Below are 23,303 nucleotides of genomic sequence, written 5' to 3' on the forward strand. Positions count from 1 at the left end.
TAACAAATATTTATTGCACTTTCTTTGTATCAGACAGTTTGATAAGTGAAGGAAAGGAATAATGAACACAACCCCATCTTCTCAGAGTCCACAAGGACAATGATTACTTACTATAAATAATGCCCATTTCAAATGGGTCACCCTTCATAATTTAGCATTACTATTTAAGTAATCAACTACATGTATTATTTTAGCATAAAAATATACTTCCCTTTTTCAGATGAATAACTCCATAGCTTTGAGAAAACTGACAAAGACAAATTTTGGACATCAATATCATGTAAAGCATTCTCCTTGCAAAAAAAAAATATATATGTAGTTTTGATCCAGTGAAAAAATTTCAAGTGAATATAATAATATGGCCATTTAAAATAAGATAATTTAAAAAATAGTGAAGTATAGGTTTTCCAGAATTTTTAATCAGAAGGAATTTTTAATCCCTTTAGAGGGAAAGCAGATGAATCAAACAATAAAGAAAAACTATAAATATTTGGTTGCATTTTTCAGGTTAAAAAAATCAGCTAAGAGAACATTGTCTTTTAGAAGATTGGGTACTTGTTCAACTTCTTGGCACTAATTCATTTTTTGAAAGTTCCTAGGTATGTTTTTAAGAAACTCTAAAGCATATTATACAATAATAATAGGTTGCTATTGTGATGGCATAAATGACAACTCTTATTTCATTGCCTTTAACACACCAGTTGACCTGTATTTTATTTTGAGCATAGGATCAAGTTGCAGTTTGCCAGCTCCAATTTCAACTGGCTCCAGATTTCTTCAACTGGCTCCAAATTCTTTGATCTGAAACATTTGGAACATATGGAACATGCCTTATATAGAGGAATAGACAATTTTTCCTGTACCACTTGTCTGAATTAATGGACACCTAATTGAAAAAGGGGGGAAAAATTCCACAGAACACTTACTTTACTTAACAAAAATAGAGTGAAAAAATTTTTTATTTGTTTAAAACCTGAGATATTATTTGTAAATGAATACATAGCATAGGAGTATAGAACGGACACCTTTTATGCACCCTTCCCCATGAGGTTGGTTCCTACCGCTCACTTGAGAATGCTTCTCCTACCAAGTAGCTATTAGGAATGGAACCCAATTGCCTATGTTTTGAAAACTAGAAGAAAAGTTTAGAAAACCAAATTTCAGGCTGGTTTGTAAGTATTCCTATTCCCATTCAAGATGTAGCTCTTCACTTCACTGTCTCTGGTATCCTAAGTGCCTAAACAGTGTCTGGCACATAATAGAGATAAATATATATGAATGAATGAATGAATGAATGAATGAATGAATGAATGTTTAAAGTTTGGAGTAATTTTGCCCATATCCTTTCACCATCTCCCTCTCAAGAACTTCCCTTGAAAGAATGCTCTTTTACTATATAAGGGCCATAGAATGAAGAAAGATAATGGAAAGGATAAGACTTTGAAACTTTTGATGAAATTGTACGTGTATTTTTTAGTTTGTATTCCTTGAACTTTGCAAGAATAAGGTGTCTTGCGGGGAGGAGCTCGAGGATTATTCCTTTGGGACCAACAGATATCTGTTGACTGCCTGCTGGGTGCTGGGCAGTGAAGTAAGTGCTGGGAGTGCAGTGTGAATGTGACACCTAAGTTTCTGGCCTTCAGATTCAGGTGGTTTCTACATCATAAAGGGTATTCCATGCAAGAATGAATCCTTTTAAGTCTAGGCTCTCTAGATGTTTTCTGTCCTATCCTATCAACCCCTCTTTTTTTTTTTTTAAACTGCTTTGACTGCCATTTTTTTATGTTGAAGTATAATCCTGGTATCAGTAAACTACATATTTTTAAAGTGTACAACTTGATAAATCTTACATGTGAATCTAACCATGACACAATCACCACAAGATAATGAACATATCCATAATCCCTCAAAACTTCTTTCTGCCCCTATGTCATCCATCTCTCACTCCTGTTTGATTAGTCCCCCTCACCCAGGCAACAACAATCTACAGTGTTGCCACTTTAGATTGGTTTGTATTTTCTAGAGGTTTATATAAATGGAATCATACAGTATGTCTGGCTTCTTTCACACAACAAATATTTCAAGATTCATCCATATTGTTGCATGTATCAATAGTTCATTCTTCTTTATTGCAGAGCAGTATTCCATTACATGGATATATAACAATTTGTTTATCCATTCACCTGTTGATGAACATTTGGGTTGTTTCTTGTTTTTGGCTATTAAAAATAAAGCTGTTGCCTTTGGTAAATAGTTCCTCAAAAAAGTTACCACATGACCCAGTAATTCTACTCCTACGAAAGAGAAGTACAAACATATGTTAAATCTTGTGCATGAATGTTGGTAGAAGCATTGTTTATAACAGCCAAAAAATGGAAACAATCTAAATGTGCATCCACTGATGAATGGATAAACAAAATGTGGAATATTCATAACCATGGAATATTATTAAGCAATAAAAAGGAATGAAGGACTAATATATGCTACAACCTTGAAAACATCATGTCAAGTGAGAGAAACCAGACTCAGAAGGCCATATATTGTATTTTTCCATTTATATGAAATGCCCAAAATAGACAAATTCCTAGAGACAGAAGGTAGAAAATGGTTGCCAAGGGCTGGGGAAGGAGGATTGATTGCTAATGAGTACACGGTGTCTTTTATGGGATGATGAAAATTAGATAGTGGAGATGTTTGCACAATTCTGTAAATATACTAAAAACTACTGGACTTGTATACCTTAACAGGGTAAATTTTATGATATGGAAGTTATATCTCAATAGAACTGCCTTTTTCAGCTTTAATGAGATATAACTGACAAATAAAATTGTTAAGATATTTGAAGTGTACAAAGTGATGATCAGATAAATGTATACATTTTGAAAGCAATCCTCCCACCAAGTTAATTCACACATTCATCACCTCACATATATGTATTTTTTCTTTTTTTGTTTGCTGAGAATATTTAAGTACTACTCTGTTAGCAGATTTCAAAAGCTATAATGATCATTCATGTATATGTCATTGTCTGGACATACATTTTCATTTCTCTTGGGTAAATACCCAGGAGTAGAATATCTGGGTTATATGATAGGTGTATGTTGGATTATTAAGAAACTGCCTCTCTTTGGCTTGTACCACTTTATATTCTCAGCAGCAGCATATTAGAGTTTTAGTTCCTATACACAGCCAGCAACATTTGGTAGGTCAGTCTGTTAATTTTTGACATCTTAGTAAACATCTAGGGGTATGTTTTAATTCTCACTTCCCTAATAACTAATGCTAGTATCTTTACCTGTGCTTATTAGATATCTGTACATACTCTGTGATGCAATCTGTTCAAAATTTTTGCCCAGTTTTTAATTGGTTGGCTATTTTCTTATTACTGAGTTTTGAAAGTTCTTTATCTATTCTGAATACAAGTCCGTATCAGATGCGTAATTTGCTAATATTTTCTCTTAATCTGTGGCTTGGCTTGTCATTCTTTTAACGATGTCTTTAAGAGAGTAGAAGTTCTTAATTTTGATGAAGTCCAATTTACCATTTTCTTTTCATTCATGGATCATGACTTCAGAGATGTATCTAAAAAATCTTTGGTCACAAACCTAAGGTCACAAAAATTTTCTTCTGTGTTTTCACCTAGAAGTTTAGCAGTTTCAGATTTTACATTTAGGTCTAAGATTCATTTTAAATTTATTTTTCCAAACAGTACAAAGTATGGATTCAGTTTCACTTTTCTCAAATATGGATATACAATTGTTTCAGCACCATTTGTTTAAAACATTAGATTCCCTTTGTATCTTAGTCAAAAATCAATTAATTATGTGTGAGTCTATTTTTGAGCTCCTTATTCTCTTCCTTTAATCTGTCTAATTTGATGTCAATATCACACTGTCTTGATTACCATTTTGCATTCCTGCTAGCAATTTATTAGAGTTCCATTGCTCCATATCCTTATTAGCACTTGGTATTGTCAGTTAAAAAAAAAAACACTTTCATAGTAAGTGTGTACTAGTATCTTACCATGTTTTAAATTTGCATTACAATTGGGTTGTTCTCTTTCTTACTTTATTGAGTTTCCTATAATTTTTTAAACTTAATTTCCCCTAATTTCCTAAACAATAACTATCTCAAGTGTGTACCAAGGCCTCCTTTTTTTTTTTTTTTTTGGCATTTCCAAATAAGAGGCAAGCTTGCAATTACTACAAGTAGATAGTCTGCCCCAGAATGTTAGAAAGCATTGGCTTGAATTCAGGCCAACCCTCTGGAGTCACCTTGAGTTCTTCTTTCTCTCACATCCCTTATCTGATCTGTCAATAAATCTTACCAGTTTTACCATCTTCTCCTGCTCCATCCTTGTAACAGCTTTCTGACCAGTTTCCTTACTTGGGCCCTTGCCCAACTTACATCATTTTGGCAATACACCTGCCACAGTGATGCTTTACAAAAAAAGTGAAATTTGACCTCCTTACTCCTCTGCTAAAAACCTGTTAGAGGCCCATAAGAGTCAAAACCAAAATGCTTATAATGGCTACAAGACCATGATCTGGACATGGCTATCTGATCTCCTATTCCTCTTTCTCAGATCCAGCTCACAGGCTTCCTTGCATGTGCCTCAAATCCTTTCCTTGTTTCCTCTGCATGAAAAACTTTCCTGCAGATTTCTTCATTGGTACTTTCACTCCTCTCAATTCTCCTTATCATTTGAGGCATCTTCTTTGCTCACTCTGTCCAAAAGGGCATGCACACACACTCATACACACACCGTTTCTCTGTTTTTGTCTTCTCAGTAGTGCTAGTTAACATGTTACATACAATAACTACTTCATAATGGCTAAGACATTCAGAGATCACCGTGTTTTGGGTGCTTTATAAATTAATTTACTTAACCCTCACAACATCACCGTTAAGATTAATACATGATCTTATTTTCCCAAAAGGAAGCTAAAATGCAGAGGTTAAGCAATTGCCCGAAATCAGACATCCATCAAATGGTGCAGCAGGGATTCCATCAGTACCAAGGGATTCGACTCTGGAGTCCATGCTGAAATACACGACGCCATTCAGGGCTGCTTTTCTAATCACTTTGTAATGTTGGCGCTTCTTATGCGCCCACTGGGCTATGAGCTAACCCCCAGTGCAGAGAGCACTGCCTACTAGCTAATCGCTCAATGAAGGCTTAAAGTGAGTGAACTTATAACTCGAAAAACACTCGTTTAAAATTTAGTGGGCAGGTGGTCTAGGTGAGGCGCAAGCGGAGCGGTAACATGAAAGAGAGTCGGAAAATCCACTCCAGAAGTTAGAGACCGCGAGAGGAGGCGCAGGAAGGTATCGGGGTAGGGCCCGTCCGCGACCCGCCCCAACCCAACCCAACCCAACCCAACCCAACCCAGCCCCGAGAGCGTCAGCCCCGCCCCCAGCAGGAGCGCGCGCTACGATTGGTCTCCGTGGCTCCACGTCCCAGTGACCCCGCCCCGCAAGACCCGCGCAGGATAACCCGGAAGCGGTTGTGAGACGCCGCCGCGCGGCCCAGCTCCCTTTTCCGGTCGGCGTGGTTTGGCAGCGGAGTGTCCGCCGTGCCCCGGCCTTCACCATGAGCGTCCCGGCGTTTATCGACATCAGCGAGGAAGACCAGGTGTGTCCCCGGGCCGTGGGTGCTGACAGGGCGGGGTTGGGGGGCGGCCTCAGGGGTGTGAGGGGACGAGTCGGGGACGAGCCAGGGCCAAGAGGACTGGCTGCCGCCCCGCGGAGCCCGCGGGAGAGCCTAGAGAGGCGGTTCACTCCTCCACATGCGGGAGTGGGGAGGCCGCGAGGGAGGGGCGTGCGTTCCTGGCCTGGAGTTGCACTAGCTCTCTGCCCGGCGGTTCCAACGCTGGGCCGGAGACTCGACCGCCAACTTCCTGGTCGGCGTCGGGGCCCTTCTCGGCACAGTACTTTTTGACTCATTACGGAGGGGTTCTGCTTCCGTCCCCCAAATACAGCCACATCCGGAGTGGGAGGTGGCGAATCTAAACGAGAAAGCAGCCCAGGGAAAAATAATTTGATACTAAAGGTAAAAATGGTTGGAAAGGTACAGGTGACACCCCTTTTGTACGTAGGTCGTATTTTATATTCTTACTTGAGCAAGAGTGAGAGTTCTGTAACCTGAAAGCATAACGTCAATTTCACTCTCATACTTCGAGGCATATACCTAGTGAACAGTCCAAATAGTTCTACACTCTGGAGTTTGCTCTTTGGTGGACATTGCTAATGTTTCTTATTTTCTCCATAACAAGTTAAACTTTGGTTAGTGGGCGTTAAACCAAGCTTGAAATTATCTTCCCTAAGTTAATTTTGCAGAACTGAAAACTATTCCGTGAATTTGTAAGTGTTGTCATTTTGTATTTTTCTGTTACTAACCTAACGTGAGGATTTTTGTTTCCGTAGACGAGAAAACAGCATTACTAGTTTAAGATAACTTTTAAAATTGCAGGTGTGACTTTCCCCCCTTGGTAGAAATGCAGACCCTCAGCTCTGAAGAGCAAAGTAAGAAGGGGAAAGGAATATGGGGCGCGGGGGCAGGGGGAAGCTAGGGAAGGAGTAGAGCACAATTAGAAAGGAAGGTTTGTGAAAGACAAGGGAAAAAAGCTTATCTGATTGGGAATGGAATCATGTTATCAACAATTGGCTATTAGATTACTGAAAAAAGCTTTTTTTTTTTTTTAAACATAGAAGAGGATTTGTAGTTGCAGGAAGTTCTTGTCATTGATTATGTTAGTTTTAAAGTGTCATTTCTAGTTAGGTTATGCTAGCTACTGTTCTTGTAACAGTTTCACACCAGCCATTCCTTTTGAGTGGATAAATACTCAGTTTAACTTTTGTCAAATTCTGTAAAGTGGAGTTCAGAATCCTTGTTTCCTTTCCTTTGCTTTTACCACTCCACAGCCATTTGTGGCCAGTGAGGATAACAGATAAAAACAATAAACTGCTGACTAAATAGTTCTTAGAAAAAGTTTGCTTTGTGTGTACAAAGCTGAAACTGTGGAAATGCCTTTTTTTTTTTTTACCATAATATGTTTCCTTCATAGAGAAGCATATAGTAGTGGTATTTTTGTGCTCTCTGATATAGTGACAGTTTCATGAAATCTTGTTTATAATACTAACTCATATGAGAAGTTACTCTGTTATCTGAAACTATAGCACCATGGGGTTTGCAGATTTAATGTGTTTTTCTTAGGTAGCCAAACATATTTGTGGGTTTAGAAAATGTGATGTCTGTGTACTTACTAATGGTATCCCTACATCTTCCTGTTTCAGTTCTTCGTTTTATTGTGTTATATACTGTTTGCGTTCATGTTTGGCCGCTACAAATACCAAGTCCTCAAAAGAATAAGTTGTTAAATATTATATATGCATTAAAGTAGATGATGTCTAAATACCTGGTTGAGGTACTGTAGTTATGTTTTTATAGGTCCAAAAGTGCTTTCTGATCCAGATAGGCATTTAGCATGTTAAAAGATTAATTACATAGTAGATTCAATAAATATTTTGTTCAAGGCAGCATTCAAAAGCAGTCTTTTTATCTTTGTATCTCCCAAAATGCTTGTCTCAAGAGAGGTTCTCAAACATTTAATTAACAAATGATTACCCCCTTGCCGATGTAACATCTAACTTTTAGGTAACTGGGTACACCTGAGAGCAATAAAACTTTCTATCTTTAAAGCAAATCAAGTTTACCTACTCAAATCATATCCCCCCCCCCCGCTCCCTCAGAAAAGCTTTGGCTTATATTAGAAAGGTTTTTTGCTGTCTACTGGAGGTCCAAGTGATAGAGAAATTCTGAAGGTGATCACTGTGGGTCTTTGTAACCACTTGTTAAGGAAAACCTGGGGCTGTGATGGATGAGGAGGGAGAGAGGCACTTTTAAGTCATCATTAAATGCGATATTTACGTTTTATTTTTTCAGAAGTGGGACAGAATGGTTTGAGGTCTTGTGATTCATAGTTCATTTTATAGATACATAGCAACCCTGTTTGATTCAACAGGCTGCTGAGCTTCGAGCTTATTTGAAATCTAAAGGAGCTGAAATTTCAGAAGAGAACTCGGAAGGTGGACTTCACGTAGATTTAGCTCAAATTATTGAAGCCTGTGATGTATGTCTTAAGGAAGATGATAAAGGTTTGTTTTTAAATTTTTGTAATATTTTTTACTAATCATAAAGGACCTACTTTTTAAACTTGTGAATTAAATTTTTTGTTTGTGTAGAACTTTAAGCACTGTTTTAAATCTTACCTTTGCATATACTTTTAGTTTCTTCTACTCTGTTACACCTACAAAATAAGCCTATTTTGAAAAAACATTTTCACGTCATGTATGTTCTTTTGAGTGTTACTGCACACAGTAAATACTAGTAATTTCAGGATGAACTGAAGGAAAAAAATAATCTCTTCATAAGGTTTAGATTAATATCAAATAGGATACAATTTCAAGTAATCTAAAAGCCATTAAGTTATTTGGCTGATTCTTCATTTATTGTGATTAAATAGGAAATTTTGAAAATTGGGAGTCTGAAATCTCTCGTTAAGGTTTGAAATTAAACTTGGCATATGATTAATCTCTTGCTAGTAAAAGTTGGAAACCACATATTATGTAGGCATGTAAGTCAGTCTTCTGTTTTACTGGTTGAAAGCCAAATCTTAACTAATAATTTCCTCCTCCTTTAATAAAATGTATAAGTTGCTTTCTTAATGTTAGCTGTACAACAGAGCTGGTTTAATTTGACCTCATGTGTACTATATTTTTTAGTGTGCACACCATTGAAGGAAGTGTCATCTAGAACTGCCTTATAGTAGCCAGATTATATCTTTAAGTGTTTTATGTTTAATGGTCTTTAGTGTATTAAAACATTGGAAATACTTATTTAACTAGATACATTAAGTATTATAGTATGGCTGTTGTGTCGTCCACACACATGTAGATGTTGAAAGTGTGATGAATAGCGTGGTATCCCTCCTGTTGATCCTGGAACCAGATAAGCAAGAAGCTCTGATTGAAAGCCTGTGTGAGAAACTGGTCAAATTTCGGGAAGGTGAACGCCCATCTCTGAGACTGCAATTGTAAGTTAAGAACTAAACGAAGCTCAGTTTTTCAAGGGCCTCTTCATGTTACTGTCATTTAATGATTGAAAACAATTCTGGGACTTGACTGTCACCTGTGTCTCTTATTGGCTGTGTGACCTTGGACAAATCACTTAACCTTTCTGTGCCTCAATTTCTTCCTTCTAATGTGAAGTTTTTAATAGTATCTCTTTCAATTTCAAGTTTGTTGTGGGAGCAGATAACATGAATGTAATCACCATGGTTACTGATCTCAAACATTGTTTCATTGTTTATTAACCAGGCTAAGCAACCTTTTCCATGGGATGGATAAGAATACTCCTGTAAGATACACAGTATATTGCAGCCTCATTAAAGTGGCAGCATCTTGTGGGGCCATCCAGTATATTCCAACTGAGCTGGATCAAGTGAGTTACTGGCTGGAATACTTGTTCTACTTATAAGAAGTATAGTTTTATAGCTAAAATAAGTAGCAAATATTTGTCTTCTAAATGTTATCTTTTAAATTGTCAAAATATGTTCACTGTGCCACTAAATTTCCTCCTGTCAATCTCATTGTAGGTTAGAAAATGGATTTCTGACTGGAACCTCACTACTGAGAAAAAGCATACCCTTTTAAGGCTACTTTATGAGGCACTTGTGGATTGTAAGAAAAGGTATTCAGAATTAATGTACTAACTTAAAACTTAATAGGCAATATAAGTAGTTGAGACTGCTTTTAAAGACAAGTAGGATAAGATTTTACTCTACTTTGTTCTCCAAGAAGTTGCTGTAAATCTCTTTTTGTAAATTTTACCTACTAAACTAAAGATAACTGCAAAGTTAAAAACAGTTTTTCCCCCATCTTTAAACTTTTTAAAAAGCAAAACTTGCTTTTGTTCTAAAAATGGTACAGCTGTTGTTAGCAAAGCTGTATGTAACATTAGACTGAGTTATTTAATGGCGCTTTGATGTCATAGCACAGGCTGGTGCTGTCGCTTTTGTTTAATGGTGGTGAGGGGCTGTCAGTCAGAGTCTCTTATGTAGCAGAGCCCCTGAGATGAAACTGCAACAGACTGTACTTCAGTGTACCAGCTGGGCTTCTGCAGGGTCTTGGGTTTCTAAGGCTTGTATTCAGCCCCGCAAACTTCATGCCCAGAATATTTATTTTTCTCTATACCCCATTTATGGATGCTACGAAACAGTAGGTTTGGCCCAGTTTTTAGAATTAGGGTTGAAGGATAATCCTGCCATTTTGACCTAGTTTTTCAATTTCTCTTTTCACGTAGTGGTTAAAAACTTAGAAAAGATAATTAGTCTTCAGTTTAGTTTTATTGTACAATTTTTATGGTGGCTTTCAGTGCTGAGGTGTTTATTAGAGAGGATCAACAAGGTTAATGTTTCTGTTATGTTAAATAAAATACGGGTTTTTTGCAGACCATTTACATTTAACAATACAAGAGGAAATTTTTCCATCAAAGTTGCAATATTTTATTATAAAAGCAGATAATCAGGGAATCTTGCATTAATAACCTGTTTCATTCTGAATCAGTAGCTACTGTTTGTTACATGTTGGCCCAGTGGTGGCAGCATTCCAGCCAGTTGTCAGTAAGTGTTGGGAGGAAGTAGTTTTATGACAGACCGTTTCAGATGGGGAGGGCATAAAAGCAACTGCAGAAAGAATCCATATTTTAGTATATACTATAAAGGTGCAGGCTGTGGAATAAGACTACTGGGATTCAAGTCTTGGCTTCCCTACTTGTTATATGACCGTGAATAAATTAACATCTCTGTACCTCAGTTTCCAACTTCAAAGTGGAAGTAACAGTGGTACTTGCCTCATAAGGTTGTGGAAAAGGTTAAATAAGATGATAACACACATGAAGTTCTAGAAACAGTTGCTTCATTATTGAGAAAGCATTCAGTCAGTATTGGGTATTTTATTCCTATCATTATTCTTTTCATTTTTTTCAAACTCGTGTTTAAAGTCTTTTTTTCTGGTACAGTAGTTTAAAATGATGAGTCTTATGGTTTTCCTTGAATGTCTAGTGCTTATCAGAGATGATGAATACTGACCGATGATTTCTCTGATTGCTGTTTAGTAGGTCCTCTGTCTTTTGTGTGTAGAGGGGAAGTGACTACAGTAATGGTCTAAAGAATTCCCAAGGTAATTCGCAGAGAACTTGAGCTAGGACACTAGTACCCGTCTGTGCTCTACTATACATACCCTCGTGCTAACGTATTAGGAAATACCTGCAGCGTTTGCCGCAGGTGATCACTCTTTCCTTCTTGAAACCCTTCCTTCAATTGGCTTTTGGGGCTCTTGTGTAAATTCTTTGCTTCATTCACAACTCCTCATTTGTGGCTCCCTCCCTTCTTCATGTCTGCTCAATTGTTACCTCATCAAAAAGGCCTTCTCTGGCTCTCTAAAAGTGACAGTATTCCTCTACCCTCACATTGCTCCCCCCCATCTATATTTTATTATTGCCCTGTTGCACTTATTACTAACATACATACTATACTTTAATGTTTATTATCCTCACTGGAATTTAAGTTTCACGTGGGCAGAGACTTTGTTTTGTTCACAACTAGGATAGTGTCTGATGCTAGTAGGTACTCAGTATCTATGGGCAAAATGAATATTTCTAAAATGTGAACATGCTGTGGAAGCAGTGGATGTAAGCAATATGAAGTGGTAGTCAGTGGAACTAGAGTGTATGCCCTTCCCAGAGGCATTCAACTTAAATTATTTTAAAACACTTCAGAAGTATAAGATTCCTGGCTTTCTCCCAGTTTTCTGATGTGAAAATTAGTTTCCGATATTTGAGTGTAGGTTTCTTTATTTTTAAGAACATACGCAGTCCAGTGGTCACTCTGCAGTCCCTGTCTTCCTTGACCTCTCAGCAGTGTGGGACTGTTCCCCTCTTCCCTCACAGAAACTTCTCTCGACTTAGGTGACACCACTCTTTGGCAGTTCATTTTCTCTTTGTAAATTACTCCACCTCTGCTCCTTTAAATGCTGGTATTCCTCAAGATTTTGAGCTAGGACCTTTTTCTCACTCGATTCCCTCTCCCTGAGTCATCCCATCTGTTCCTATGGCTTCTGTCACGTACTGAATGAAAATTCCTGTCTCTAACCCAGGCTTCTCTTCTCAGCTTCAGATCTTTATATCTAACTGCTTTCAATCTGTTTTTGCCTGGTTCCACCTAGATGTGGCCCACCGGTGCCTCAAACTCAATGTGACCAAAATGAATTTATCATTTTCTCCCTATAAATTAGTCTCTATCCTTCTAAGCGAGACATCTTGAAGTGGTCTTCTGTTCTCTCTACAATGATTTTCTGAAGCAAAAATTTCAGCATTTCATTCTTTAGGTTTACGTTTCCTGTAGCATACAGTACAAAATTCTTAGTATGGCATGTAAGTCTTTTCCAACATGGCCTTCTGTGTGTTGCTGTAGCGTGGGCTTGGTGACTGTGATGATAATCACCTTGCTATTTTTGTATGGTGCGGTGCCAAACTACAGAAACGATGTGTGTATGGGTGTTTCCTCCCTCCATTTCTCTCCCCCCTCTCTCTCTTTCTCATATGCACCACCCTCACCCTTTCTCTTGGTTGTAACACCCTAGACGTAGTGAACCTGTGTCAACTACAAAAACACTGCTCTTTCCCAGTCTGGACCAGAGGCTGGTACCTGTTTTTGTATGGCCTACAAACTAAGAATGGTTTCTACATTTTTTAATGGTTGAGGAAAAAAAAATCAAAGGAAGAAGAATAATATTTCTTGAGATGTTGAACATTATATGAAATTCAAATTACAGTGCTAAAAAATTTTATTGAAACACAGCCATACTTATTTACATATTGCCTATGGCTGCTTTTGCCTAGACTTGAGTAGTTGCAACCAAGACCATATGACCTGCAAGGTCTGAAATATTTATTGTCTGGTCCTTCATAGAAACTTTACCTACCCTTTGTCAAGACCTGCACTCAACTCCTTTTCTGCCTGAAAAGCTCCTCCCATATTTACACAGTCTCTACTTTTATCTTGGCACTTAACACCCTTTATTAAAAGCTTTTTGAGGTTATCGGCTCAGTGAAGGTTAGGAGCCTTGTCTGTCAACCATTGGATTCCCAAGATGTTTGGCAGTGATGGGCCCTGAATGGATGAATGCTACCCACACTTAGGGAACGAGGAGAGTATGTTTAATAAGACTTGGTTTTTGCCTAGTGCAAAACAAAAAAGTGGTGTTTTTCTTGTTTGTCATTTTACCTTGTTCCTAAGTAGAGTTCTGAGACTCTTTTAGTAAGAATGCTTACATGTATGGGTGCCCCCCTTCATGATTTTACTTATATTGGTGGTTGATGAGTGAAAAATTGTATAATATCTTCTGAGTCCTTATTATGTGTTAGATATTGTGAACTTAAATGGATTATTTTATCTGATCTTTGTGAATTCAGATTTCTTAAGCTGATAAGGTATATTAGATTGAAGTATACTGTGGCTGCTAAAACTGGAAAGTGTGCCTATGCTTGCAGCCTGGAATAAGATTATTAAACCTTAGCTTTGTGGGAAGTTTTAAAATGACATTTAACTTTAAAAGAAATGATAGAGTTCTTACTGATTTTGCCCAGGTTAAATCCACATGTGGGGGGAAGAAGGGTTTTTAGAAAACAAAAAAGAGAAAAAAAATTTTTCTGCTTAGCAAAACTTAAACTTTCTATAACTGGCTGAAGATTCATCAGGTTAAAAGAAGAAATGAGGGGTAAAGATAAACATTTTCTAAGAGTTCAAATTGAATGAGTGCATTTAGTTATTTTGTGCCTTTCATAGCAGTTAATCTACGTAATTTTAAGGATGATTTAATTGGAAAGGTGTCGTTAGTAGAGTTATTTACATGTTTGATGTTGGCTCAGCTTTAGCCATACTGTCCTAACAGTTTCTCAGACACAAAACTTTTTTCTCACCTAGGGCCTTTATACCTGGTCTTCTCTCTGCCTGGAAAGTCATCTGACCCCACCTTCCCCCTCCATCCTTTAGATCTCAGCTTACATGTCATTTCCTCAGAGAAAGACTTTCCCTGTTGGTTCTATGAAGTAGCAGCCTCTTTCCTATCTCTGCTCTTGTTACTGTTACATCACCACTTCTTCCTTTATGGCACTTACTTGTTAGTTATTTTTCCTTAGTTGTGTCTCTTTCCGACTAGAAGGAAAAGTTCCTTGACTTCCCAGAGAGAGGGGCCGTGTGTCTCTGGGTCACCATTGTATATCTCATCAGCAAAGTACTTGGTACTTAGGAAATATTTTGACTGAATGAATAGCAGTAATGATACTCTGAAATACCTAAAGCTGTATTTCTTTTTAGTGATGCTGCATCAAAAGTCATGGTGGAATTGCTAGGAAGTTACACAGAGGACAATGCTTCCCAGGCTCGAGTTGATGCCCACAGGTAACATTAAACAGTGTTCCAGTGATGGTATGTATCAGCAGGGTAGAGCTGCATCTGCCAGTGATCCAGAGCCATTTGATTGCATGTGCTCTGTGATGATTCTGATGTAGAGACCAAAATTCAAGAGTTGGTATTGATCAAAGAACCATAGAAAGCATGGGAAATAGCCACATGGTGTTAGCTGTTTGGTGTATTGCTGAAATGGGGGTTTCCAACCTGAGTAGCAGAACCTAATCTTGGGTTGATTTTATCTTACTAAGGTATGTTGATAGGGAAAAGTTTAGGACTTTCCAAAAATTAGCCCATTAGCTAAGAGAATAACTGCTTCAAACAGTCCTAGGTGTACTTAGTAGCAATACAAATAAAATCAGTTTTTTAAAATCTATGAAATGAAAATTATGATAACTTATATAATTTATGGGATTATTTCTTCACAAAATCCTGTACATGGTAGGTGTTGGTAGAAAGAGTAGTTAGTGGAAAAGGTCTTTGACTCTGAGGTCAGAATGTCTGCTTTCAAATAGTTGACCACTTAATTAGCATTTACTGGGGAGGTTCTTTCTGAGCTTGTGTCGTCACTGATAAAATGGTCCTGATAATACCGTGTGTCTCTCAGGGCGCTGTGAGGATGAAGTGAGATAATGCACGTTAAAGTACTTACCTTAGTGTGACATACAGTAAAATACTTCTGCTGTTTTATTTAGTCTTTGATGATGCTGCTGTTTTATTCTTTGATTACTTTGGTGATGCTTTCTCCCCAGATATGTTTTTGTCTGCAAGTAATTTTGTTAAAATGGATGTAACTGATAGATTTATTGGCCTGTTTTAACCCCAATCTTGTAGCTTTTTTAATGCCGTGTATATTGAACTCTTAGATATTTTACTTAATGTATTTTACAATCTGCAAAGGCAGTGAAAAGTACCTGAATTTCAAGACTGTGAGCTTGTATTTTTGTTTTCTAATTAAGGTGTATTGTGCGAGCATTGAAAGATCCAAATGCATTTCTCTTTGACCATCTTCTTACTTTAAAACCAGTTAAGTTTTTGGAAGGCGAGCTTATTCATGATGTAAGTAGTTTATCCTTAATGTGAGAAATGTTTTTTTCCCCCCTAAATCTTAACATACTGAACCAGAACTCTCTTTGTATTAATGAACATGCCAGTTCGATCTGGAAAGAGAAGAATTATTTATTCATTTTATATGAAATAGGAATAGGCTGATATTTAGGACTGGCTTTAGCTTTTCTCCAACCACTCAACACTCCTGTTCTTCCTCCCTTTCCTTCATTTCCTCACTTGCTTGGCCAGTATGAACTTAGATAATAACAAATTTCTTTTTAGTATATAGTGTCAGCTAGCCCCAATTAGGAAGATAAATCTGATATTTAAAAACACATGAGTGCACTTTTCAAGTGCAAGTATAAATACATTTTGGATTATTTTCTGTTTGTGTTATGTCATTACCTCCATCTTTTCGGTTAGATCGTTTAGAACTCACTGTATTTACTGATTCTTTCATCTGAGTGAGTCTGATGAACCAAATGGTTTAGATGGTAATTTGATCAAACATTGAAGTTTCTGCCTGAAAGAAATGTAGAGAATCTTGTTGCTGTGGGTCAGTATCTTAAAAATATCTTAAGTCTTGATTCTTTATTGACTATTTATCTTTGTTTTTTTGTCTCTGTATAGCTTTTAACCATTTTTGTGAGTGCTAAATTGGCATCATATGTCAAATTTTATCAGAATAATAAGGACTTCATTGATTCACTTGGTAAGTTTCAGAGATTATTCTTTGGAGGGGTAGAGAGAGAAATGGGAATGTGAGATTCAGCAAATATGATCATGGCCTTATGTGTAGATTACCCTAACCAGTGGTGTAAAAGATCTTACTCCTTAGATGCATGGTGATTTACATTTTTGGTACTTAAAAAAAAGCCATGGTCATATAATTGCAATAAACAGCTTTTTCCTTCTAATACAGTATTTAATACTTGGTGCCTACCTCCCCCAGTAACAAATTATAGAAGTATGCTGTGTTGCTAAGCAGGTCTAAGTGATGCTGTAGATGGGGGTAGAAATGGAATTGTAGTGATTTTACATGATAGGAGAAACTTTCCTAACTGCAGTTTGTTGGAGACAGCAAGTACCCATTTTCTGAGAGAGAAGTCAACTACAAAACAAAGCTGCTTTTTCTACTCCGCCATAATCACATTTGAGGCTAGCTCTATTTTCTGTATTAAAATTGGTATGTTAGTCTTCCTGGTTGTTTGAGGTGTACGTAAATAATACATTTATAATCTTTGATTATATTATTAGTTCTCAATTTGGTAATCATTAATTCCTCTCGGCTGTAAATTTTGTGCAGCCATTGGAATTGGGGAAGATTGTATTATTCTGAACATAATAAGGCATTTGAAATACGCCAAGATAAAGTAGATGCAAGTGTGTTTGGGTTGAGTGCTTTGCCAGGTGCACTAGACCCAGAAAACCACATTCTGTCCCAGTTAATTTGTTTTGTGGCATGAAGCTATGTGATGGAATGTTAATGTCAGCAACCTCTTTATTTACGCACTGAAGAAAAAGGAGTAGTAATTAACACTTTGACACTCCCCCATTGATGTGTAATTGACTGTTTCAAAGGAGCACTGGTTCATAAGCTATTGCATGCATTAAAATTACGTTTTCTATATTGCAGCATTTTAAGACAGGGGTCAGTGACAATGCAGAAATTGCTCAATGATGCACATTTTTTTATTACTGCATTAAGGTTTTGACATATTAGTAATGAATAAATGTTTCCATAAAATTAGATTTTTTATAACTTTAAAATTGAAATACGACACAGAACACTGTGACTTCCTCTTTGAAGGTAGTACTCTACTTTCAGGAAACAACACAGCTTCCTACAGGTCTTTTTAACTCATACTTCACTGGTTTAATAGTTTGATTTTGAGAACAAGAGTCCTAAAGGCTTAAGTTTGGCTTTTTGTTTTAAAGCACTGGTGACTTTAAACATCAGTTTGAAATGTTTTTAAGGGCAGATATCAATGTGTAAGATAGATCATGGTTTTATATAATTCACTCTAGATATAATCTTCATTCCTCTGTTAGGTTTTTTGATTTCTGGTAAGCTTGTAACTGCACAGAGTAAAATAAATTTAACTTCAAGAGAATTTTTAATTATAGTTTAGAAAGTTTAGGACTTTATCATTTTATTGTATTAAAAGAGAGTTCTAATCTGCCCATAGAATTGATAATGTTAAGGAATTTTCTTGTATTGCCAGATATTGAGAAAAATCTTCAGTATTTGTTCTCTGTGATAGGAAAGACGTAGTAAGTAGCATATAGCATTTGTAATTTACTATGCAAACCAGAAATCAAATTCCCTGTTTTGCCTTTTGTTTCTTGGAATTCATGCAAATTAGCAGTTACTTACTAGAAATCTGTTTGTAAAAGATACTTTGGGGCAAACATCTTATAAAATGTGTGTATTTTTGGGTTTAGGTGTATTATTAAAGATCTATTACAGCTGAAAGTCTGGTTACAAATGTCTAGATTCCACAGGTGGTATCAGTTTATCTCAAAACACTTTTAACACTTGGCCCAACAAGTAGCACTATCTCGTGTCAACTGAATTGCCCTAACATGTCCACATGTAATCCGGTGTTACCCAGTTGCTACCTTCTTGCTTCAGAAAGTTAATTAGCATCTAATTTGCATTTGTTAATTAGGGTTAATGTGCACTAATTGATTTTTTGATGCTTGTAGATTTCCATTAAACCTAGTTAGCAGTACTTACTTGGGTACCTCATTCATTTGAGTTATGATCATGTTTTTGTTGAGTCTGTGCCAAATAGAAAGCCTGCATCATAATTACAGCTAATTAACAGACGATTAAGTCCTATATTAATGGCTTCCCTAGTCTTCTGCTAATATATGAATGTTATAAATTTCAGTTTTATTTATGGAGTGGTTAGAACTTTTTTAACAATACAAACTTGAGGCTCTTAATTACTAGAGGGTACATGGTCAGTCATTTGCTGAGTTTACATAATCTGAAAGTTCAGAGAAAAGAAACGTAATTCTAGATTAATCTTAGAAATTTGTTTTTAGAATTAAGAAATTAGCATCGAATCAAATATATTTGATGTGTTATATATAATTCAGCTTCTGTTTATGAATAGGTAATAATTTGGATATTCAGGATTAGTAGATAGTTGTATTTCTAGTTATTTTATAAATGAACTTGTTTTCTAGGCCTAGTACTGCCACTGCCACTTTATGACTAATAAGTAAGTCACTCAATCTCTTTACTCCTCAATTTTATTGTCTTTTAAAGTGAAAGGCTCAGGCATTAAGTTTCCTTTTAGGTCTAATGATTGTTAGTAATCCAAATAATTGTAACAATGTTCCATTAGAAATTATAAGGCAAAATTTTGAATTATTTATAGTTTTCTACTTTTGCCTTAAAAAGAACAGGTGTCACTGTTAATTTTTCTAGTACTTATCACTTTAACCTATAAATGTTAAATGAGAAACATGCTTTTAAGTATTAAATCCAAAGTAGCCTGAAGGGAAATGGAATGCTTTCATAGCTGAGTGTATATTAAAATATTTTAAAACTCCATGTTTACCAGTAACACTGACAGAGGACAAATAGTAAGTAGATAAGGAATCTAGTGTTTAAAGGGAGAGTTATTAGTAAAAATAAGCTTAAGTAATCCAATTGAATAAAAATGTTCTTATGAAATGTACTTTGTATACTTTAGCTCCTAAAATGTATAAATATTAAAAATGTAAATTATATAAAACTTCTAGGGCCTGAAAATCCCATTTTATAGGTTATTCTCAACTTTAAAGCTATCACCAGTGGCACTGGAGCAATAAATGTAGTTATAGAAAAAATTTAAATGCTCCATAATTTAATTATGGGGTCAGTTTATGGTTTGCAAATATAAGAAGCTTTGTCAAGATTACTCTATGTACGTGCTCCAAACACAGTGACTTCCACAGTTTCACACGAGAGTTGTAATCGTGTAGATCTTTGATTAGTGTGGATACTTAGCTGGTTTCACTGCTGTGTTACTTAGGTCTCCTACATGAACAGAATATGGCAAAAATGAGACTACTTACTTTTATGGGAATGGCAGTGGAAAACAAAGAAATTTCTTTTGACACAATGCAGCAGGAACTTCAGATCGGAGCTGATGATGTTGAGGCATTTGTTATTGACGGTAAGGCAATTAGAACACTTCCTTTTTTTTCTAGAATTTCTCTTTCTACCCCGTGAAACATAAGACTTTTAATCTCTAAACTGCGCTTTATGCTAACAAAGCTAGATTCTTTTGTCGTAAATGTGTATGTTTAGTAGATCAGCAGATTATATTTGTAGTAGAGTGAAAATTCAGTGGAAATATAGATAGCTGTGTGGTTTTTGGTGTGTGTTCTATTCCTTTAAGTCGTGTAGAACAGAGGCCTTTAGGCAGTATTGTAGCATGTAGTATGTAGTGGTTAAGAGCCTAGATTTCAGTATCAGGCCTGTGTTTGAGATCAGGTCTTCCTCTATGAAACAGGAATGTAGGAGTTGCGGTTGTGAGGATTAAATTAGATTAATGCAGGTAAGGCACTCAGCTCAGTGCCTGGCACATAGTAAATGATCTACAAATGTTAGCCTTTATCAGTTTTTTATGATTGGCCAAGGAATAGGACCTTGTTCCCCAATAATTGCATTATAAAGTGATTTAACTGTTAATTAGGTTTTTTCTAGAAAAGCTTTTTAAGATTAATAAAATGTACAGAACTTTGACATGGTTTGTTTCTAAAGCTCTAAGTCTCAAACAGTCCTATAAAGAAGTAATATCTTATTAAGAAACTAGCCCCCCCCATGTGATTGTAGGCGAGAACGCTAGAATTAATGAAAACCGCGTGTGATATTTAGTAGCGATAGGCCCAGCAACCAGAGGACAAACAGCCTGCCTTTTGGTTGCATCATCTTGCTGTGCTTGTTATTAAATTCAGAGAGCGAGTTTGTAAAATAATGTTGGAAAACTGTGAAGTTTTATTGTGGCCTACTTGGTCACAGTTTCATACCGTAGGCTTTTTTCCTGGGGATTTTCCATATAACATGTCATGTAAAACATCTTTTTTCAGCGGTAAGAACTAAAATGGTCTACTGCAAAATTGATCAGACCCAGAGAAAAGTAGTTGTCAGGTAAGACACTTAATACTTTGCAGCATTTTGTAGAGCAATTTAGTTTGTTCTGATTATTTCACTTAAATATTTAGAGAACCAAGGTGGTGTTCTTATCAGTTGACTGTAGTTAAATAGTTGCTATTTATCACAATTTTATTAAAGTTCAGACTGAATGTGATTAGCTTATTTAATGAAAGAGTCCTATTTTCCAGCACATTTCATTTAATGGCTCAGCACTGGCTAGAATACTAATGACTTCTGTGTCTGGTTTATGTAGTTCAGGAGAATAGATGGTTTAGGGTCAATATGGCAAATAAAGGTTTTTAAAAGTAAGTTTCTAATAATTCTCTTAGAACTCTAAATTATGTTGTCTGTATATTTAACCTGCTTTTAACTAGACACAAGTGTGTAAAATTGTAGAAGAATACCAGAGGATAAAAGGTTGACTAATAACTTTTTTAATTTTCCCAGCCATAGCACACACCGGACATTTGGAAAACAACAGTGGCAACAGCTCTATGACACACTTAATGCCTGGAAGCAAAACTTGAACAAAGTGAAAAACAGCCTATTGAGTCTTTCTGATACCTGAATTTTTATGCTATATAATTTTGTCCTTTTTGGAAAAAAATCTAAATCATAGTAAAACATAGACTGAAATCTGACTACAGTCTGGACATTTATTGGTCTCAAATTGAAAAGAAATTGAAAACAAATCACAAATCTTCAGAGGATGCAGAGTAATAAGTTACAAAGGGTCACTATCTTGTATAACACATAGGTTGTGTTCTGTAAGGAAGGGTTTGAGGTGGAACAAGAATTGGTGAAAATACATGGAGGAAGGAAATTTAATGAAGGGGAACTGGATGCTAACATCAAACCTTGCAGTCTTAGCGATCTTAAATGAAACACTTACTGAGTGAAAACAATAGTAATAGAGTTTCATAAAATCAGGAAGAGTTAGTACAACTCTAAAGCTTCAGATCTAACAGTCACTGTGTTCTAGTCTAAACAACATTGATGTTTCAATTAAATCAGTTCACCGCTGAAAGCATTTATCAACATTATTTTAATCTGTTGTTTTTTCTTCCATCTCCTCTGCTTTTCTTTTTTTAGGCTGATTGTCATCTGAGCTTAGAAACTTTTCGATTTCATTTATTTGATTTGTCACCAGGCTCTGCCAGTCATGTTCACAAGTAGGAGATGCAGCCAAATCAGTAGTGTCTTTAATCTTGATAGCCTGAAAGTGGCTTTGTAGCAGAGTTGATTTCAGAGGCTTTGTTTTCACCTAGGAAATACCAAACTAGTTTACCACTGAAATTATTACTCATTTTCTAAACAGTCATCAACAAGAGTTTAAAGAATATCCTTAAGCCTCTGCAATTATAAACGGTGATAAAAGCCACCGTTTTCTTGGCTGATTTCCAACAACTACCTTAATAATTTTGACTCCAGAAAACTAAAATGTCAGTTTGTAGGCTTATGTAAGTAGCTCTTCAAGAGCCCTAATACATTCCAGGGGTACCACATTTTCTTGAAGGTTTTTAGCTTACACTGAAAGAAAACATTGAAAACAAGGCAGATAAAAATCTGTTTTGTCTTTTCTCTTCCCTTCCCAAGCATGTCTATGTTTTTTATTTTCTATGAAAGCCAAGAGAAGATTTTAAATGCTAACGGAAGTAAACTGCCATGTAAAAGCTACCTTTTACTTCATGTTTCCTCTTATGCTTCAGAGCACCATTGTTGGAGAAACAGGAAAGAGCAGAGAGGTATTTGGAAGTTGGCATGTTTCCAAGGCACTGCATTGGGTCATACTTCTAACACTCTTTAAGAAATAAGTTCTTCATTTTAAGGTGTTTCTCTGATTATAAAATAATTACTGGAAATTTAGAAAGTAAAGTGTAAACTAAAACTCACGAGAAATCCACTATCCAGACAGACCTGTCAACATTTTGGTATTGTTTGCTATTAGTCTTTTTTCTAATTTTAGCATATTTTCCATTCTATAGAATTTTATATCTTGCTTTTTCCCTCTGATTTGTTTCCTAGGTCAATAAAATTTTTCATAACAGTCAGTGGCTGCAAAATCCTTTTATGGATGTGTGATAATTTATCTCCTATTGTTGAACATTTCTTTTAAATTATCCTTATCAAAAAATTTTTTGAGTTAATTTCTTAAAAATTCTTTAATGGTCTTTGAGGTAGATTGTCAGATAAAATCTTCTGTTCAAAGAGGATACATTTTAGAAGTATGGAATAGGATAAGAATTGCATGAAAATTACCCAAGATTCCAACCACCATTAAAACATTTTGATGTAAATATTCTGGTCTCTGTATATACACTTAAAAAATTGGTATCTTAGTTATTTTTATGCTGGGTTAAAAACATTTTTAACATTTCCCTCTACTCTTAAAAGAGCATGGCTCTGTTGTATCCCATGTTCCATAATACATCGTTGGACATTTAAGTTGTTGGAAAACATTTACTGTTACAAATTAGACTGTAATGAATGTCATTTGTTCATAAATCTTTGTGAAGATCTTTCGAGTACTGCCTTACATTAAAGTCTTTTCCAAACTGGTAAAA

At 36.1% G+C, this 23,303-nt stretch overlaps 2 protein-coding genes across 3 annotated transcripts in view; one reads left to right on the forward strand and one right to left on the reverse strand.

Moving 5' to 3' along the window:
• Positions 1 to 5,496: 5,496 nt before the first annotated feature.
• EIF3M (eukaryotic translation initiation factor 3 subunit M) lies at positions 5,497 to 21,380 on the forward strand. Its single transcript, XM_006198332.3, has 11 exons — positions 5,497 to 5,635; positions 8,025 to 8,157; positions 8,957 to 9,095; positions 9,379 to 9,502; positions 9,657 to 9,751; positions 14,439 to 14,522; positions 15,491 to 15,590; positions 16,212 to 16,293; positions 19,613 to 19,756; positions 20,673 to 20,733; positions 21,187 to 21,380. Exons 1-11 carry the CDS (start codon positions 5,594 to 5,596, stop codon positions 21,305 to 21,307), a joined length of 1,125 nt encoding a protein of 374 aa, XP_006198394.1. The 5' UTR covers positions 5,497 to 5,593; the 3' UTR covers positions 21,308 to 21,380.
• The window catches only part of CCDC73 (coiled-coil domain containing 73), a 102,180-nt gene continuing 100,252 nt past the window's right edge, over positions 21,376 to 23,303 (reverse strand). For both annotated transcript variants that reach the window (XM_072969744.1, XM_072969743.1), the window contains one exon: positions 21,376 to 22,003. In XM_072969744.1, the coding sequence (XP_072825845.1) occupies positions 21,785 to 22,003 (219 nt within the window). In that variant the 3' untranslated portion in view covers positions 21,376 to 21,784. The remainder of the gene's footprint in view (positions 22,004 to 23,303) is intronic.

Source organism: Vicugna pacos, chromosome 10, assembly GCF_048564905.1.
Source record: "Vicugna pacos chromosome 10, VicPac4, whole genome shotgun sequence".
In the NCBI taxonomy this organism is placed as follows: domain Eukaryota; kingdom Metazoa; phylum Chordata; class Mammalia; order Artiodactyla; family Camelidae; genus Vicugna; species Vicugna pacos.

Excerpts from the sequence above, each read along its gene's own strand:
- EIF3M (XM_006198332.3), top strand. The coding sequence starts at position 5,594 with ATGAGCGTCCCGGCGTTTATCGACATCAGCGAGGAAGACCAG. Across the intron at positions 5,636-8,024 it reads ACATCAGCGAGGAAGACCAG|GCTGCTGAGCTTCGAGCTTA; the intron begins GTGTGTCCCCGG and ends TTGATTCAACAG. Across the intron at positions 9,096-9,378 it reads CCATCTCTGAGACTGCAATT|GCTAAGCAACCTTTTCCATG; the intron begins GTAAGTTAAGAA and ends TTTATTAACCAG.